Source organism: Lissotriton vulgaris, chromosome 5, assembly GCF_964263255.1.
Source record: "Lissotriton vulgaris chromosome 5, aLisVul1.2, whole genome shotgun sequence".
In the NCBI taxonomy this organism is placed as follows: Eukaryota; Metazoa; Chordata; class Amphibia; order Caudata; family Salamandridae; genus Lissotriton; species Lissotriton vulgaris.
The window spans coordinates 1,467,288,849-1,467,310,315 of NC_141693.1; the positions used below are offsets into that span (position 1 = coordinate 1,467,288,849).

The window sequence follows — 21,467 nt, forward strand, 5'->3', positions numbered from 1 at the left end:
AGAAGGCAGCAGATCTGATTATGACTTTTGACACCAGGACACAAACAAGGATTGGACTTACATACACAAGACAAGACAAACCCTTATGGGTCCTGCTGGTGGCGACAGTGGAAATTCCTAAGAAAAATAGAAATGGCACAGTGTCACAGATAAGGCAGTTAAGACTACATATAACACAAGACAAAGGATTGGCAGGAATTGCCTTGTGGAAACCATGAGCTACCCCTGTACAAAGGAATGCACCTATAAACAAGTGAGGACCAAATAGTACACTTATCAGACACAAGAGGCCAAGAGGAAACTACAGAGCAAACACTAGAATGGAACCTAAGAGCTGTAGGAAATAGCCAGGAGCAAGGTATATATGAAAACTGGAGAACATGCAAGTCAGCACAAGGTTCCTAGGAACTGTAACAATCAAGAGACTGGATCTTCAAGGGAACTAGAGATTACAATAGAGCCACAAAGAAAGGGAACAAAGTATTGGCAAAATGAGGAGACTGAGGAAAAAATACAAGAACTAAGGTAGAAGTAAAAGGAATAAGTAAAGGGCAAATACTAGCAAGAAAAAACTGGGAACAATTGAAAAGGGGCTGCACTAAAGGGCATACAAAAAGGGAGAAACGTAGAAGCAGGGCTGGGATAATCTGTAGCAGGCTGCACAGGAACAAGACACATGTTATTGGCTGAAGCAAGGCAGGAACTGGACTGGAAAACAAGGAACAAGTGGTCTGGTACACAGAGCAACAAACGTCCATGCACGAACAAGGAGCTGCAGCAAATTGCAGTTTATAAGCAGTTCCAGGAAGCCAATGGCAGAGTCACGTGACTGGGCTGCACAAGACTGGCCACAGGTGTGTGCAAGTCCAGTCTCTCACAAGTCCTGGAGGAGATAATTCAGAGCTGAGGAACAACAGGACTACTTCCATAGAGAGCAGATTACAGGTCTTAGTGAATACTTGGTAGTGCATTATGGAACCCGAAGTCCGTGGAAGCAAATGTAGCCTTTCAGTTGCACATAAGATTGAAATGGGAAGCAGGCAGGAGTCAGAGAGGGACTTTGGAAGAGTTTTCTCAGTGCTTTACAGGCTGCAGATGGTCCATGTAAAGCATCCCCCTGAGGCGGAACAATGGAATCGTAACAAGGATTGTTAAATTGCTCCTATTCTCAGCTGTCATTTGAAAAACTGAGGAATTGCATGCAGAAGTTGGTATTTTCCATGCCAAAATCTGCATGCAGTAGAAATACTACTGCTTTTCACATGTTGAATTTTGGCCGGGGAAAATTGAAGGGTGGCAAGTACTTACTACTTAATCCATAATTCCTATCCATGCACAAACTGGGATTTACAAATGGACCTGAATTTCATGGTCCACTTGTAATCTGTGCCAATGAGTGTAGAATAAAGATCTGTAATACTGTTTACAAAGGTTCAGAACATACAGACCATTCACTAATCACTGACGGGAAGGAGCTGAACAGCTGAGCATGACACAGTTATGGTTTTGTTTTGGAAACTCTCATTACTCACAAGAATAATCTTTTTGTCTTTAGGGGCCTTGTTATTGAAAATACTGTAAGGAATCTCCATGAAAGTAATAGAAAAGAGTACCTGCAATAGATTCAGTGGTGACTGGGTACGATGAGGCAAAAACTGAAGAATTAGCACAGAGCCCTGGATAGATGACAAAGAAACCCAGTGGCTGACATTCAAGACCTTTGAGGAGGGAAACAAAGATAAGAAGCAGAGGAGGGGATGCAAAGTGAAGTGAGGCCATTGTTTCTGAAGTTCTGTAAATAACAGCAGACTGAACACATGAGAAAAGTGTGAAGGCGCTGATCACTGAGAGCTTAGCAGCAGAATGCAAGAGCTGAGTAACCAGGTACAGGTGCAGATGATAGCAAAAGAGCAATCTCAAGACAAGGGAATGACGGAGACTGGTGTGCAAGTGCGGCAGTAACCCCACGTAGAAGAGTCTAGCCCTGCAGGGTTAGAGGATCGTCTGCCTAAGGGTGTATATCCAGCCACCAGGACACAGCCCTGAAAGATAAGAGGCACTATTAAGTGCTTATTACAAGAAAGGATAGCTGATATTGGTGGACATTACTTAAGTTGAGGTTTCAAACGAATTCAAAACATACACTCATTTGGGCCTCAAGGCGCATAAATCAATCCCAGAATTCTGATAGAGCCTTCATAACGCAAGTGCAGAACCTTAGTATCCACTGGGATTCAACAACCATGAAGATGCATAGGCGTAAACCTGCCTAAACATCTATTACAGGATTCAGAGTGGCTAGAGGTAAAGGATTGGGATCAGTGGAAAAGATGCCTAGCAGAACTATTCACTTTTATCTTTGGATCTCCCAACTGGAGGGCTCAGAATTTGTGAAAGCAGCCTGGAGCATTGCTAGGGAACCAGCACTAGTTCTTTCAGAGGGGCACCTTCGGGTTCAAGAAGATCCCCATCATCTGCCGGGAACCCTCAGAGCTTCCATACTGCCCCTTGTCATCTTGAACCTCTACACTTAGCCTTTTGGGGCTCTATCTCCAATAAAGGCATCAAAAGTAATCAATATACTGATGATACACAACTCTACTTACAGGTTTCCACTGCTCAAAAATCCAATGTTTCACAGACTACCTGCACCTTTTCCAGACCTGGATGTCCAGCACCTACCTGAACCTCAACTCCGCCACCTTTACACAATTCCTGAAATTTGCTAAGAACAAGAAATATTACAAACCTCACATGAACCGTGACAGCTCTGAATTCCAACTATTACTGAATACCACAACACTTGGATTCCCACTTGACACCAACCTCAGCCTCAAGGCATTCAATGCATTGCAATAGTTCTCGCATTTATGAGAGTTTAAGCTATTGGCATTGTAAATGACAATGCCTTTTATTTATGTCTCAAAAACCAACACATAAGTAAACTGCTTTACAATGCTAACAGCTCAAACTCTTGCAAATGTGCTACCTAGTGCATTGCAAATGCCTATTTCTATTGGAAAAGTGGCAACCCTAGCAGTGGGCTGACTGGAAGCAAATTGCGATATCGCTAATTGCAATATCGCTAATTGCGAGATCGCAAAATCGCGAGATCGGAAAAACGGGAAGTCGCATTTCGAGCACAGTGATGACATCACAACCAGAAAGCAGCCAGTTCCCACCCCCATTCAGAAAAGTGAGGCTGATCTCGAGGCTGCAACTTACTGAGCTCCTACCAGGACACCAGCAAACTAGCAAATCCTCAACTAATCTTACTGCACCAATGGCAGAGGAGGCTGTACCAGGGCCCAGCAACACCAGGCGCAAGAGGAAGATCAAATTCTCCAAACAGGAGTTGGAGCACCTCATTGATGGGGTGGTTGATAACCACCCAAAACTTTTTGGGAGAGAATCCAGGAGGGTGCCTGAGCCGGAGAAACAGCGAATCTGGCTTGGAATAGCGGCCCAAGTCAACTCTGTGGGCGTGGCACACAGGTCGCTGGAGGAGCTCAAGAAGAGGTGGTACGACCTCCGAGGTCGTGCCAAGGAGAGTGTGGCAGAGAGGCTGGGCGAGACCCTGGCTACTGGAGGGGGAGAACCTACAGTCCCTCCCAACACCCCCATGGAGGACCGCGTTGAGGATACTTTAGAGCCCGAGGCGTGCATTGGGGTCATCCGAATGGACTCATCCCGCCCCACCCAAGAGAGCCAAGGTAAGTGGCATGCGACTGCGACCCTGTCCCCTATCAATGGCCATGACCCTATAGCCTCCCATAATCTTCCAAAGTCATGCCATCCATGCACATTAGGTAATGCCCTAAAGCATTGTGGGACATGTAGTCTGCCCACAATGTACAAGTACCCTAATGCAGCCAGACATGTCACAAAGTACGCAATGCCACAGCCAGTCAGGGAATGTCATCCAGCATACATGTAGCAACTGCACGTGTGACAGATACATGCAACTAATGAACGTCCACTTCCCCTCACAGGTGGCGCTGACAACAGCAGCGACAGTGACCGGCTGCTCATCGACGAGCAACCAGAGGATGCCGAGGAGGTGCCAACAGCGACACATCCTGCACCAACAGGCGCACCACCTACCCCCACAGCCAGGGCTACAGCATTTGCGCCACCACCATCAGGCGCAAATTGCAAAAAACACAGTTGATGAACAGAATGTAGAACAATGTCATACATTCACCCCAGTACAAGGATCTGGGCCTAAATCCATCATTTTTTTGCACTCCACACCACCCTGGGTTAGACACTGGCTATATGCAAATCAGCTCTGACCCTGTGCCTCATGGGAACAGTCCAGTCCGAACTACCAAGCCATGTCTTTCCCAGACCGGAATCAAGCATCCAAGGACCGGTTTCTGGCTATCAGCCTTCATCAGCCTGGATAGCTTGACTCCGGTGGTGTGGAGAGCCTGGGACTCACGTCTCAGTATACCCAGCACACTCGGGGTGAAAATTGCAAAAAACACAGTTGATGGACAGAATGTAGAACAATGTCATACATTCACCCCAGTACAAGGATCTGGGCCTAAATCCATAGTTTTTTTGCACTCCACACCACCCTGGGTTAGACACTGGCTATATGCAAATCAGCTCTGACCCTGTGCCTCATGGGAACAGTCCAGTCCGAACTACCAAGCCATGTCTTTCCCAGACCGGAATCAAGCATCCAAGGACCGGTTTCTGGCTATCAGCCTTCATCAGCCTGGATAGCTTGACTCCGGTGGTGTGGAGAGCCTGGAACTCACGTCTGAGTATACCCAGCACACTCCGGGTGAAAATTGCAAAAAACACAGTTGATGGACAGAATGTAGAACAATGTCATACATTCACCACAGTACAAGGATCTGGGCCTAAATCCATTGTTTTTTTGCACTCCACACCACCCTGGGTTAGACACTGGCTATATGCAAATCAGCTCTGACCCTGTGCCTCATGGGAACAGTCCAGTCCGAACTACCAAGCCATGTCTTTCCCAGACCGGAATCAAGCATCCAAGGACCGGTTTCTGGCTATCAGCCTTCATCAGCCTGGATAGCTTGACTCCGGTGGTGTGGAGAGCCTGGAACTCACGTCTGAGTATACCCAGCACACTCCGGGTGAAAATTGCAAAAAACACAGTTGATGGACAGAATGTAGAACAATGTCATACATTCACCACAGTACAAGGATCTGGGCCTAAATCCATCGTTTTTTTGCACTCCACACCACCCTGGGTTAGACACTGGCTATATGCAAATCAGCTCTGACCCTGTGCCTCATGGGAACAGTCCTACCAAGCCATGTCTTTCCCAGACCGTAATCAAGCATCCAAGGACCGGTTTCTGGCTATCAGCCTTCATCAGCCTGGATAGCTTGACTCCGGTGGTGTGGAGAGCCTGGGACTCACGTCTGAGTATACCCAGCACACTCGGGGTGAAAATTGCAAAAAACACAGTTGATGGACAGAATGTAGAACAATGTCATACATTCACCACAGTACAAGGATCTGAGCCTAAATCCATTGTTTTTTTGCACTCCACACCACCCTGGGTAAGACACTGGCTATATGCAAATCAGCTCTGACCCTGTGCCTCATGGGAACAGTCCAGTCCGAACTACCAAGCCATGTCTTTCCCAGACCGGAATCAAGCATCCAAGGACTAGTTTCTGGCTATCAGCCTTCATCAGCCTGGATAGCTTGACTCCGGTGGTGTGGAGAGCCTGGGACTCACGTCTGAGTATACCCAGCACACTCGGGGTGAAAATTGCAAAAAACACGGTTGATGGACAGAATGTAGAACAATGTCATACATTCACCCCAGTACAAGGACCTGGGCCTAAATCCATCGTTTTTTTGCACTCCACACCACCCTGGGTTAGACACTGGCTATATGCAAATCAGCTCTGACCCTGTTCCTCATGGGAACAGTCCAGTCCGAACTACCAAGCCATGTCTTTCCCAGACAGGAATCAAGCATCCAAGGACCGGTTTCTGGCTATCAGCCTTCATCAGCCTGGATAGCTTGACTCCGGTGGTGTGGAGAGCCTGGGACTCACGTCTGAGTATACCCAGCACACTCGGGGTGAAAATTGCAAAAAACACAGTTGATGGACAGAATGTAGAACAATCTCATACATTCACCCCAGTACAAGGATCTGGGCCTAAATCCATCGTTTTTTTGCACTCCACACCACCCTGGGTTAGACACTGGCTATATGCAAATCAGCTTTGACCCTGTGTCTCATGGGAATAGTCCAGTCCGAACTACCAAGCCATGTCTTTCCCAGACCGGAATCAAGCATCCAAGGACTGGTTTCTGGCTATCAGCCTTCATCAGCCTGGATAGCTTGACTCTGGTGGTGTGGAGAGCCTGGGACTCCCGTCTGAGTATACCCAGCACACTCGGGGTGAAAATTGCAAAAAACACAGTTGATGGACAGAATGTAGAACAATGTCATACATTCACCCAGTACAAGGATCTGGGCCTAAATCCATCGTTTTTTTGCACTCCACATCACCCTGGGTTAGACACTGGCTATATGCAAATCAGCTCTGACCCTGTGCCTCATGGGAACCGTCCAGTCCGAACTACCAAGCCATGTCTTTGCCAGACCGGAATCAAGCATCCAAGGACCGGTTTCTGGCTATCAGCCTTCATCAGCCTGGTTGTCCTTAAATTGCGCCTCGCAAACAGCGATTTTGGGGTTTTTCGCTAATTGCGATTTTTCATGAATACCAATTGCGATTTTATTGCGAAATCGCTATTATTTTCGCAGATTCCGTGATTTCTCGCTATTTCCGATTCTCTAATGGCCTACTGCCAGAATTCTGCGAATCTTTTTGCGATTTCGCAATTCTGTGTTTGCGAATTCGCTATATTCGTGGTGAATACCGATTTGGGAAATTGCGCCCGCTATAGCATTTTCGTAGCTATTGCGAGCCCAATTTTGCTTCATGAATCAGGCTGAAAGTAACTACATAGTGTCATGGAGAGTGCCTAGATGCAAGGAGTTAGGGGCAGATGTGTGTGTCTTAATGCGGGACTCGTAAACACCGCATGGACATGGGGTTCGGTAATTTGCTCGGGCTTGGTTTGTAATGATAGTGTTTGTAATTTATATTCTGATGAGCTTCAAGGAGGTGAAGTGAGTGGAGATTCACACCTTAACTTACAAAACGAGCTGAAAAAGCTGCGCACAAACTACTCGGCCACCATGATTTAATGATAAAAATAAGCAAAGAGTTCTCCAGAAGGGCTAATGTAAACAATGATCTGTAAAGACTAGACCAGTGCACTGCAGTTCGGTTTGATGTTAGGTGAAGGTTACTGAATTTAACACGTGCTCCCTAGGTATTGTCTCCCTCCAGTGGACGAGTATTACTGCCTTTATGAAGTGCATTCAATTGGCAATTGCTAGCATCCCTGGGGGCACACCTTTAAGAAAAATATTTCCTCAATGATTCCTTTGATTCAAATAAGAAACCCTTGTGGAAAGTTTTGAAACATGATTTATTCCATGGTTGCTGTTATATTTTCCATTGTATTCATATTCATACAGTATTCCATTATTCATATCCACACATTTTTTAGCTCCAATACATTTCAGACATTTGCCCTTCGTCTGGGAGCATATCTACAAAGAACGTCATATATTTAGCATGCTGATACTAATTGTCAAAAGTAAAACGTCAATACAGGTGCAAATATGGTTGTCAAACCTTATATCATGCGCTAATTGCAACAGTTGCAATAATATTATCCCAGGCAACAAGGTAATGCACCCAATGAAGGGTCAAGAAATCACTTTACAAGTAACAGCTACTTGTGATACGAACAATGTTGTGTACTTACTGAAATGTCCTTGTGGAAGAGTATACATAGGCAAGACTGAGCGTAAAATAAAAATACAACTTAATGAACACAAGTCAAGCATAAGAACAAAAAATCCAAAATCATGAGTGGCAACACACTTCAACGAAATGAACCACAACATTTCTCAGCTTAAATTCATGGTCTTGAAGTGATCAATAAAGTTGAAGGAAGAGACAACCAGAAACACCTACTCCGCAGAGAGAACTATTGGATTTATAGACTTAACAGCACTAAGCCCAATGGACTCAATGATCGTATTGAGTTTTCATGTTATTTATGATACTGATGAATTTATTAATTATGAGCCCTAAAAGCCGGTCGGCTTACACAGTTCTGTACATTTTTTCCTGATCATTAGCATATACTTACTTTTATCTGGTCAAATGACTGGCATTGTTAGAATTAACTTTGAACCACCACTGTACTGTTTTTTACTGTATTGTTATTATTGGTTTTCACATTTCAGTAACTTTATTGGCAACATTGCACACATACACTACATGGTTCTCCTGTAGTCCGTTTTCACTTTTGGCGCTTGATTAGCACCACAACGCACTTCAGCTCGTTCACTTTTCGGTTTTAGTCCGTTGTTGATATCGTTAAACAGAGTTCCGATCACGTGATGGATTCACGTGACCTCAACCTCGTTTTACAATCTTGCGTTATCTTGCTCGCAAACTAAGCACAAACTGAGCACCGAATGGAGTTTTCTGAGCCAGCGTCCGCGGCTTTGTATTTTAGACTCTGCAACTGAGTATAGCGGTTCACGCTTTTGCGTGTTTTTGACAATCGGACCACCACCCGTCAGATTGCTTTAATGTATGGCATTTCACTTTGTTTTACCGCTCGCAATTTTTCCTTCACAGATCGGGCGTGCTTAAACACATAAGAGCTGTCCACATGAGTAAGTCAGATTTCATTAGTAGAGACCCCTTAGCTTTACACTTTACACGTTGTGTTGCCTTGGTGCCATTTTCCTAACATTTTAGATTACCACTATTGGGATATAAGGTTTGACAACCATATTTGCACCTGTATTGATGTTTTACTTTTGACAATTAGTATCAGCATACTAAATATATGTTGTTCTTTCTAGATATGCTCCCAGACGAAGGGCAAATGCCCGAAATGCATTGGAGCTAAAAAATGTGTGGATATGAATAATGGAATACTGTATGAATACAATGGAAAATATAACAGCAACCATGGAATAAATCATGTTTCAAAATTTTCAACGAGGGTTTCTTATTTGAATCAAAGGAATCATTGAGGAAATATTTTTCTAAAAAGTGTGCCGCCAGGGATGCTATCAATTGCCAATTGAATGCACTTCATAACTAATGCAAACAATACCATAAGGACACATGTAAAAGGTCCAGTCCTGATGGGAGGTTACAAAGAAGACAGTGAGGTACTAAGGAGAGACTAATATGCTTATTAACACATCAAAAGCCAACATTTACGAAGGACAGTCACAGCAGCTAATTAAAAAGATGGGTGGAGAGTGGGCGGAGCTTCAAGTTCATACATCAATACAGCATGCCTCGCAGAGCAGCGAGCCACCGAGGTTCGACCTAAAAATGGCCTGGTAGCAGGTCTCTCTTGTAAAGAATGTGAACCCATTTCTTCCAGAAAGTGACTTCAGAAATGCAGTTTAAACCTGCGCACTCTCACATCTGGATGGTGGTAACACTCTGCTCCACGGTCTCCCAGATTCCAAATCCCCAACAATTAAGGCATCCTGTACACTACAGTACATCTCATCAAGAGCATGAAGAAATATGATCACATCATTCTCATCCTGATGAAACCTCATTCCTTCCCCTTGCCGGCCCACACTATCCTCAACACCGGATGTATCATGTGCAAAGCCATTACAACTAGAACCCTTGCTTTTGTTGCAGGCAAGCTCAGCATCTTTGGCGGCTCCCAGTAGCCCCTAGCCAAGCCACCATCAGAGTGGAGACTAAGAAGGGTAAAACGTAAAAACAAGGCAGCAGGCCTTTTCCATCTATGCACCCAAGATCTGCAACAAACCCCTCTATCCTTCAAGACCATCCTAACGCTGCTCCACTTTAGGATAGAGCTGAAGATGCAGCTCTTTAAAGAACAGTACATGCCACTATATTAACAGTGCACTCCTGCTCCCAGAGATAGTCTGTGTCTTGTAACACTTGTTGATTGTACTTTATGTTTCCCTTTTACCCAGTGAAGCTCTCTAGTACCTTTCGGCTACATTTGGGCACTACATATATCACATACACGCAAACATTTCAGTCCAAGCGGAGATGGATCCTGTGCCACCTCGTGAATAGTACAGATAAGTGCTGTAAGCTCTCCCTTATTCCTCTCTGTAGGTACCTACACCGATAATGTCGTTTGGGGGAGAGATAAGAGCTTGGCCTGTGGCTGATTGCAATACATGTGCTGGAATATCTTTTCTTCTGCTTTAACCGCCTACCACACATGCTTGCCACCAGCAACATAGGCAACCCAGTTCCCACCTAGGGAGGGTACTTGGTAGTGTTGGAGGAGGTGCAAGAAGGGTGATGGAGTGGGACCCTGAGCACTAAACAACATTTGCAGATTTGGTGCACAGCCAAAACCAAAAGCAGTTTGGGAGTATTCCTACTGCCATTTCAGATCCCTATCCTCCTCAGCAATAGTGATGATGGAGTTCCCTTATCTAGCAGGTGGGGCTTGGCTAACTCTATCCTATCAAATAGCTGCAAATGGGCCTAAGGAGGACAGTCAGAAGGGAAAGACAAATTCCCACAAGGAAGTGGATCTTCTGTTTGTTCCAAGGGTTCTAAAGCAGAGGCCTCCAATCACCCACAAGAAGTTATGAACCTGAGGGCACACATTCTGACAAAAAACACCTCTTTTTCTGGGATGATGAGGTGTGGACCCTTGTCAATTGTAGCTATCACAAAGAAAGGCACAGCCTTGCAGAAGAACATAAACAGTGTCGGCTTTGTGTAAAGAATATGTAAGTGTTTGTAAGGCCTGAAAACAAAAAAAAGATGGTTTCATCCTGAGCAGTGTTAACTGGTGATTTTACCAGGGAGGGGTCGCAGTGGGGTCTGGGGGGGGGGCACACATTTACATCATTTACATCCATACATTCACACATGCACAAATACACACATTCACAATACTTACTAACGAATACACATACATTCATACATACACGCACAACCCAAACATAAAAAAACCCATAAAAACGTATGCAGATCTCTGAGAGGAACGCCTCGGATGTCCTAAGAGGATTGGGACTGTTTTCTTCCAATGAGGGAAGACAGCTGCCCCAAACTTGTTACAGAGAGGGATAGGGCCAATGAGACTATTGACCCCACCCCACTCTGTGACGAGGTGTCACTGATTGATACTTGGCCCTGGGTTATTCATGGCTTAAAACTGAAGCACCCAGGTCCAAGGCAGTGGGCGACGCTACTCCTCTATGTGAAGATTACCACTTGAAAAAAGTGGTTTTGAAACTATTAACTGCATTTACATTCAAAGCCATGTTTTGGGTCTCCCAGACATGCTGTGTCTAGGATATGCGGTTCAAAAGGGGATGGTAATGGACGGAGCATCTGAACCAATCAAACAATCACACCCAGTCAAAAGATCTGGGTTTAATCCATCACCTTTCTTTAGCCCACTCTGCTACTCCAGTTCAGACATCGCTATATGCAAATCAGTCTGACCCTGTGCCTCATGGGAACAGTCCAGCCCGAACTGCCAAGCCATGCCTTCCCTGGACCGGAAACAAGCTTCGGAGGACCAGTTTCTGGCATTACAGCCGTCTTCAGCCGGGCTTGCTTGAATCCAGTGGCAAAGTGAGCAAGGGACTCACGTCTGAGCATACCCTGCCACACTTATGGCGGCCAAAAGCGGTACAAAAGGGGGTGGTGATGGACGGAGCATCTGAACCAACCAAACACTCGCACCCAGTCAAAAGATCTGGGTTTAATCCATCACCGTTCTTTAGCCCACTCTGCCACCCCAGTTCAGACATGGCTATATGCAAATCAGTCTGACCCTGTGCCTCATGGGAACAGTCCAGCCCGAACTGCCAAGCCATGCCTTCCCTGGACCGGAAACAAGCTTCGCAGGACCGGTTTCTGGCATTCCTGCCGTCCTCAGCCCGGCTTGCTTGAATCCAGTGGCAAAGTGAGCAAGGGACTCTTAGAAAGAAATCTATCTCTCTGTTCCTTTTCGCCAATGTAATAAATATTTGAGTTACCTTTCAAGATGTCCAACCAGTCTCCCTTCAAGTACTAGCATTGAGGACGAATGGTCTGGTCTAAGTGCAAGTTCATTAATGTTTCTGAATGAATCTTTTCAGAGCCTGAAATCTTGCACACTAGTGCACTTAAGCAGAATGGCCAGACCCTTTTCCTTTTCTGACCTCTTCCTAAATAGTAATTTACGAAGCAGGCTTTTCCCTGGCAACTACAACTGCAGACATGCTGCTACAAGAATGACCAGAGCTTTACTAATAACGTGAGACTTAATCTGCTGGTCAATAAAGGGGTCCTGAAGGGTCAAATTCAAGCTGGTCTTTGTGGCTTCAAAGCTTAGCAGAGGACAGGGCCCCATTATCTGCGGTCCTGCTTACTGTGCCCCTAAGTTGGTGGCTGCAAATGTAGATCCATAGACGATGTGAGGCTGACAAGGCTAAGGCTATTACACTATTCTAGAAGAGTTCACATTGTGAGTATAAGACTAACATTGTGATGCCCACTTCCTTCTGAGTTTAGCCTCAAACCGAGTCATCCTCTCTTCCAGTCCACCTGCAAGATCTAAGAGGTAATTTTCAGTTTCCTAGCATGGGTGAACCGTTTTAATCTGTTGTTCACCTGCCTCTGTAAATTTGCAGTTCCCCAGTCTCGTTTAGAGGGGAGGTAACTTTCATGTTTCTAATGGCAGAGCCTCAGTTGTCTTTGCCGCAGAAACCTCATTTTAAGAGTCAACTGAGTGCGCAACAGTGGGGGTGAACCCAGAGGAAAGATACTTGTTTTTTTACCGATACGCTGAGTTTTCATGGGTGTGGGATTCCTATAGTGTTCGGAGGTAGTGTTCTCTGAAGAGATGCATCTTTAGGTATTTTCGAAATTGCTAGAGCGTAGGAGCCATTGTGATGCTGTTACAGTTATTTTTCTAGATAACTTGTGCACAGATGGAGAAGTCATGCCTTCCGTTTTTTTCTAGTCTACCAATGTCTGTGCTCTTTCTTTGGTGCGGTCCACCTTTGGAGGTTATTTTCTCATCCAGTTATGGATAAGACTTGTTTCTGGTTTTACGTGATGCAGATTGTCTTGAAAATTATGTTATCAAATGTAGTTGCTTCATTGTTGGGGCGACGTGGCATACTTCTTCAAGCCTATGAAGAGTTGCACTGCAGTACGAAGGATACTTTTCGGAGGGAGAGGGGCACTGGTATAGGTAAGGGCGTTGATCAGAGTGTTCGCTTAATCCAGGTTGAGTGCTAAGGCATGAGCTGTAGTTCTGAAGTCAGTTTCAGGGAGTAAGGCCTTCCCTTTTTTCAAAATGGAGAGCTGTTAGCCTGCTGTGCTGGTTTTCTTGGTAATTCATTCTTTGAAAGATTGCTGTATAGTGATGGTGAATCCAGATAATGGTGCATTGGCTGGCAAGCAAGATGTATTTTGTCATTCTCAAGTTGAGCTTTATGTAAGCACTTGTCATCTGCTTCTGAATTAGACTGAAGCAGGTTTTGAGTTGCTATATGTCATGCAGTGAAAAAAGTTCTGATTTAGTTCCATGTCATGGGTTGTCAGCTTATTGATGGATGCCAGGAGTTCTCTAGCTTGAGGTTCTAAGAATTAAATCCTGATAACAGTGTCTGAAGAGAGCAGAGTTTGTGTTCCTGACTGTTGTATTACAAAGATGCCTAGATACATGCAGTTTCTGAATAGCTGCCTCCTTGCCCAGGTGAAGCATATACCTATATTTCTCTAAAGCCTCCCCCAGCAACAGGGAGTTGACAGACACATATACATGTCAGGCAATAGTTGGGCATCTTCGCTATAACATTGGCTTGTCTGATGTAGAGATCACCGCATTGGTACATTTTCTTTCCATATGGCTGAAAACTATGCAGGTGAGTTTCCAAAGACAAATATTGTCTGTTTGTGGGAGCCTGATACATATTGTCCAGTATATTGTACATTTTATCTCAGAGAATTGCTTCTTCCTGAGCATGTTTGAGAACCTGGTGGTCAATGGCCAGGGCCGGCTTCGGTGTCGGGCAATTGCTTCCCCACCACAAGAGGATTCTGTGATGGATACTGCCTCCAAGCTCTTGCCCATGACCAAATAGTAGCAGGTATTCCTGGTCTGGTACTGGCCTTTTAGTGGCTTCTGAGTCTGTGTTAGGAACCACCAATCCAGGACTCTTGTAAGGGGAAGACATGGATGGGAAATCTACTGGAGCAACTGGTCCTGGGTGGACCACTGGGACAGGACCATCTCTGTTGAAACACACAGAAAGACTTTAACCCAGGGATGGTTTTAGGCACCTGCAATTGCTCCAGCATTGGCAGCTGTTCTAGCTGGGTAGATGAGAGTCTTGCTGTGATTGTAAAGAGCTGTGCCAGCACGAATGCAGAATCCCTTGCTTTTAGCTTCACATTCAGAGCCTTCAAGGATTACAAGATAGGAATTGAGAACAGTATACAGCCAATCGTGCACTTGAAGCTGAGGGGAGCTGGGAGGGGTTGGTGAGCCCCAGGTCCACATGTCTTCCTCTGGTGAGTCCAATAATTCTGATCTGCCTTCTGTGGCGCCCACCTTTCCATAGAAGAGAACAGGTAGAGAAGAACACAGTGAGCAGATGGGGAAACATCATTTACTACGAAGGAAATAACACGCATAACGTTTACCACGCGTCACTCACCACGCAAAGGTCTTTCCCACGCGTATGCCTTCAACGACCGTCTTTACCACGCGAGTGGTATTCCTTCCTGTCGTTCTGCCAGTACGATCTGTGTGGGCTTGGGGGGGGGGGATTTAGGGGCTGGGGGGCTGGGTGGGGGGGGAATTTAGGGGCTGGGGGGGCTGGGGGGGGGCTAGGGAGGGTTGGGGGGGGTCTCCCCCCCCCCCAAAAAAACAAGCGGATATTAATAAATAAATAAGAAGAAAACTTAAAAAAAAACGCTCTACAATGCCTCAAAACGAACAAGGAAAGAGCACGTCATAATAGAAGTCCTTTATCAGTTTTGATAGACGTGTTTTGACGCCTGTTTCCGTGGTCGGTGGAAGAAAGGGCTGATGGTGAAAGACGTACAGGGGTCATATAAGAATCAAAACTTTGTAAATTAAGGTATTATTTAAGCGCATTATGAGAAAAATCAAAATAAAATGTAAGGGAATCTGTTGTTTTTTATTGTTTAAAACATCGATCTTTTCCTTCGTACTGCATGTAGCCTATCAGTATCATTATGTAAATTTAAAGGGGACGTGAGATGTTTCATAACGTTATTATTGCGGAGTAAAAACATGCGTTGTCAATTGCTGCGTGGTAAAGACAAATGCGAACTAAAATTTGCGTGGTAATGCCATGCGTGGAACTTGAAATCGTGGAAAAAACATATATTCGAGCAGATGCAGTCACTGAAGATTAGTAGTAATTCCATGGAAAGTGCTCAACATCAGTCTCAAAGTCATTAGTAAATGTTCCTATATCAGCCAATATCTTAGGTTGTACCAATGGCACAATGAAGCTTTCAGTAACAAACTAAGAGGACAGATACAAAGAAAGATTCCTTCCAGTGACAAAGGTGTAACTCAAGAAAGAATTCATGACCAGAAGAAATTGTAAATCAGAGAAATGGTCCAGGTAAAGTTGCAAATCCTTCAAGAAGATCAAGAAAGACAATGTGAAGCCTTGATTTGGAGATGGTCAGAACCAAAGTAGTAAGGGAGATTAGATAGAAACAAGTCATGGCCAAGAAGGGTCATGTATCATTTACATTGTTGAAGCAAGTTCATACTGCGAAACAAAAGCATGTTATGAACATTATGGATCAAAATACAAGACAAATCCAGCAAGTCTATGAGAAACATGTAACATAACCCAAAAGAAATGTTGGGAAGCTTAGACTAATTACAAGCACTCATTTTATAGTGTAGGCGTTGATCTTATCCCTGGTAAAGCAACAATGTCCCATGACGTCTGGTTCATATGGTGCTGTTGTAGCTGATCCCATGACCTCATGCTTGTACTTATATTCGCATGAACATGTCTGTACCACTGTTTCACCATTTACTTGAGCATCATTCCCCTTAGACCTGCAGTCAGTGCAGAAAACATTGCTATAAAGTGCAGGTGAGTTTCCAGCATGTCTCACAAGGGCTCTGGTGCTAACAGTGAAATAACACCCCTAGCCAGGTCTCCTGGTTCCGCAGCCATTGACCAATACCCTGCACCACATCTCCCACTGGCAGTGGCTGCTTCGGAAGCAGTAAGCTGCAGAAAAAAAGACTGAGAAAACGTGTTACATGTACGATGGAAATAACGGACATTTATACTGGAATCAAGAATTGGCAAAGCTAATAAGTATATCTTTCCTGTCATACACACACTATCAGGCAACCATACTGGCACATGCAAAATACAGAGGTAAGACTAGAAGCACTTATGTACACAAAAGGAATATGTGTAGAGGCACGCATGCAGACACAGGAAACACATTCAGGCAATATAATTTGATAACCATGTCCATGACATTGGCATGCATATGGGCGGTCAGGGGACCATCTCTGTGCTCTAAATATACAGAAGGAGACTTAACCCCTAGGAAGGGGGAACTATTATATTGTGTGTTTCTCCATTCCCTGGATGTCTGAGCTGGTTACTGGAATGCTGTAATAGAATTTGGTGTGTGGTGTGGAGTGGTAGCTCTGGGACAAGGGGACAGACACAGTTGTAGGGAAAATGGAGCCCCAGCAGGACAATTAACTTAAGGGCTTAACATGAATTAGAACATTCGAATGTTGAGAGCTCCATTGAAAACAATGGAGTGCTCCGGGCTTCTAATAGCCGCTAGAAGCCGGAAGCTCCAACATTCCAATGTTGTCCTTCACACCTGTTGCTGTGAACAAAGGCCTCACGGAGCCCGAGGGGAGGAGTTGCTGCTACTCAGGCCCATATGAAGCTCCCCTTTCTCCTTGCTTTGGTGGCGAAAAATGGCACCACTGCTGTCAGGTGCTACCTGTACATTTATTCTTGGAGGAGGAAATGCTGATTTGGGCTGTAAAGATCTCCAGATTCCTTCTATTTGGATGCATACTTCCATCTCTCTTCAGGGAGTTGGGGTGATTGTCAGATGCTATATCTTGGTAGTCGAGACAGCGCAGGTCCATGCCTCCCCAGCATCGATCAGGGTGACTACTCCAGCAGTTCTGAGAACCACAGGTCACTAACATGCTTGGAACATCTATCGCTTCTTCCTGCCAAAACCACAAGCCTTGTGCGTTTAGCATACATTCACCCCAGATAGAGCACATGACAGGAAAGCTTTTTGCCTAACAATTACAGCATCGCCGGAGAATGACATGGTTGATATTGGGAGGACACTTTGACAATCTTTAGGGGCCCTTGTAGCTACAATATGTACATCTAGAGACCCTTGCATGGACTATATTTGCTTCCCGAAGCGGCTATTATACATTATGTTAACAAGAGCTCTGTAAGAGACCAAAAACTCTCTACAGCATTTTTTATATTTTTAAGTAAAACATAGTTCCTAATGTTGTGAAGTTACATCCCAACTCATATATCAGTTATATGTAACCTGCACATTTAGTAATACATGCCCATGAGATATAAGTGATGTTATTATATTATATATTGGCCAAAGTAACCCTTGCTGTACATTATTATGATATTGCAAATCCCAAGGGAGTTCGATAACCGTATAGAGGAACGAGGCTGTGGAATTCCAAAGGGACTTGCAATATCCTTATCATGTGCGCCAGGGGGTACTTTATCCCATATAATACATGATCACACCATCACCTTTTCCAGAAACCACTTAAAACATCTGGGTGTAGCTCTTTCATATGAAAGAGCAAGCATGTTTGCAATAAAAATAAAACCTCAAGTGCAAAATTAAACACATCAAAAACCTGTTAAATATTTGTTGCAAACAGATATTTGAATCAATGCAAGTCAGTTCAAAACAATAAAAATGCTGCAGTAGCTTGGAATGTGTAGAAACATGGAGATTCTAGCTTTTCCCTTACTATTTAATGAGTGTAAAAAATAAAAATGTTCTCTATGCCTGTCCATTTAGGCTGAAATGTATAGCAGAAAAAAGAAAAGCCTCCCTCTGTTTGTATTGCTTTAAACAGTTGCTTCAATTATGCTTGTGACCTGACCTGCCTTTGACCTCGGCTGCTGGCAGCAGGAATTGTGACTTCAGAACTAAGCTGTAATACCTTATAATAGTCGAGTTCTTACGTCTTTTCTTTATAATCGGTGACTTGGTGCATCACAAGTTGACAATGATAAAGCAATTAGAGACATGTTTATACAGGGATTACAGAATCCCATGTATTATAACGGTATGTATCGATGTAGGACTGGCAGAGCCAGGAATTATTGTTGTAAAATATAAAATTATCTTTTTTTAATTTTACAGTACCTGGAATCAGTACAGAGTTTTATGACCGACTCCTTTAAATTGACGCCAGCGGAGGATGAGCCAACAAAGAAGAGTCCCTGCTGTTGAATCCAATGAGAGGGAATGCCACTCTGATGCTGGGTATGCACTTTGCGCCCATAAGGACACACTGCAAATTTGCACATTTGCCTGGAGTTGTGATCTGGATTTGTGTTACTTCTCAGCGGCATACTATGACATACAGAATTTCCTCCCTGACGTGTGTCCCCAAAAACATTTAAAGATTTTCCAGGAAACTTAGTCATGGATGCACCATTCTGCTCTTCAACCAAATGACTTTATAACAGACAATGTGCACTGGCAATTTTCTCTTCTTGACAAAAGATTGGCATTTCATTGAAAGATCTTAACTTTGCAAAATCAACCATTTTATTGCGCATACTGCCCACCTTATCTACCTAAGAGAGGGGATCAGACACTCAACTCTTGTGAATGGTAAATCAGAGAAGAAACTTAAATGAAACTGAACTTGAATGTTTGTATTTGTTGATTATAAGGTAATTCCTCAACAATTCATCGATAAAAGGTGCTATTGCTGATTGATGGCTCGAGGTCAACTCAATACTGACTTATGTTAGGAGAGTCATAATCTTCTCTGTTTCTTGTACTTTGGTAGTCAGTATTGTGGCTATTTAAAATTGATATTCAGGTAGTATGCCATACAGACCTAAAATGCTACTCATTGAGCCAGATTCACTAAGAAGTCATGCAATGCAGCACAGCAACTAAAGTTGATGAGCTGTGTTGCGTGAAAGGGAGAGAGAACAGTGCCATCTCAATAGATCAACCTGAATCTATTAAAATATGACTCTGTTCTCCTCTCTCCCTGCGCTGGTGCACATCTGGCACCCTTGTACCTACACATACAGTCTTCCGCCATAGTGCATGGGTTGTTTGTCTGTGAAGCATAGGTTTTTTACTAAGAGGGTTCCCTTCCAGTACAAAAACTATGCTTTAATACAGTACACATGCAAAGTAAGAAAACAAGGAAAACAAGAGGAAATTAAATCATCTCTTCTCATTGCACCTGCCTAGGGGAGGCATTAGATTTTGGACCAAATTCTTGTCGACAATACTTTCTAGTTAGGGATTTGCATCAAAACCCAGGGTGGTTTCATGGGAACGCCTATGTACCACCCATGGAATGCCCCCTTAATGCTAATTAGCACAAGGCAGCGCATTAGAAAACTTTGTCTTACTTTAGGACACTATCAAAGTAAATCCTGATTTACATCGAATGTTTAATCGTACCTTAAAACTTTGAATTACAAAAGTAACAAACATCCATCGCAAAGAATTAGTAAAATTGGGCCTCAGTGTTTTAAAATTGCTCCTCTTCACAGAGGGTGTAAACCTGTCACACAAACTCAGGTACGTTTGTGCCAGATTTCTTTGAAAGACTGTAAAATGTGGCTGGTGGTTCATTATTAAATCAGTATTCGAGACCAAGCAATATATCAAATAGAACGATATGGGCTTAAAGGGGCAAAATATTTTTCACCAGACATGGAAATCAGGGCTTACTTTAGGAAAACATCGAACTTGATATCATATGCTGTACCCCTGTCTCACCGAATATGGGTTGCTGGATGGTAAAAAGTTATCAAAACCTATGCACAAAGGGTTAAATTAGTGCAGTGAGGTAAAATCACATAGATGAAAGGTATTTTTAGGTATGTTGAAAAAGACCAGTGTAAACTGGATTTGAACTTTTTTGAAGATGTGTAACTGCCACAGTGGAGTGTCTCAGCCCATGAAACACACTTGAAATCAAACTTGTTATTTTGATTGACACTAGCTTTAGAGTGGTGGAGAAGTTCCAACATTGGCTTAATTGGTACTGAATAAGAACAGGTATTTTCTGTTGAGATGTGATTGAGTGATTAAAAAAGACAAAGGCTGAATAACCCAAAAGAAGAAACTCTTTTTCCTGTGGAAGTGGCAATCTCTATGGCAATATTTAATGGACCAAGTGGGCATAAGTTTAAACCTGTCTCAAACATTCCTCTTGCTTCTTCTATACAGACTCCAGAGACTGAATGGCTGCAGAACAGGACTTTGATTTCACAGATCCATCGTGCCCTCCATCAAAGTTTTAAGTACTTGTTTTGTATTGCTGCTATTCTGTTTTATTTCAATATTGTGCCTTTTTTTAGATAATTAAAAATATGATCCCTCCAAAATAATTGTGGCCCATTGTGGGTAAAAGTGTTTGGTAAAAGGTTCATCTCAGCTGCCTGTTTTTGCCTGTTCTGTTGAATTTAAAACAAATGTATTTATAAAGTTTTATATAACCCAAACATGACCCTTGCGGGTTTTAAAGCGCATTACTCTGTTCAAGGCTACATACATCATCAAGGAGGGACAAGGTATGGGAGAATCCCATAGAGAGAAAACCACAGGTTCCAGGTGGACAACAAACAAAGAATAAAAACGTATGTGAAAAATAAGCATGCATGCAGGCGAAGGGATAACTAAAGGCCTGGAGTATAGATCATCATGAGTTTTACCGCATGAATTTGGCCATCAATATTATTTTGACTTCTTTTTTTAAAGAAGCAGTTGAGGGGCTCATTCTGACTTCAGGGGGAGTGGCAGTCCAGATTTTTGGGGCCATGCCTTAGAAGGTACGGTTGTAAGTTTTGTTTTTGTAAAGGTTTGGTCGTTTTAGCAGTAGGGAACTAGTGCCTCTAGATGTTCTGACACGACCAGACAGATTTCGTTTTTGTGCAAGTTAACTCAGTGTTTCAACAGAGGGCTTCATGGGTCAGGCAATTTTCAAATGAATCTTTGCCTCATATGGAAGCCAGTTGAGAGGTTTCCGGTCAGGAGTGACATGATTATTTCTTTTTGATCCTGTAATGAGCAGAGTTAAGAG

The 21,467-nt window shown here is 43.7% G+C and overlaps 1 protein-coding gene across 1 annotated transcript in view; it reads left to right on the forward strand.

Annotated features, from left to right (window-relative positions):
* The window catches only part of RAB7B (RAB7B, member RAS oncogene family), a 169,951-nt gene extending 149,485 nt beyond the window's left edge, over positions 1-20,466 (forward strand). Inside the window, exon 6 of the mRNA XM_086923424.1 lies at positions 18,548-20,466. Within this exon, the coding sequence (XP_086779550.1) occupies positions 18,548-18,637 (90 nt within the window). The 3' untranslated portion in view covers positions 18,638-20,466. The remainder of the gene's footprint in view (positions 1-18,547) is intronic.
* Positions 20,467-21,467: the final 1,001 nt, after the last annotated feature.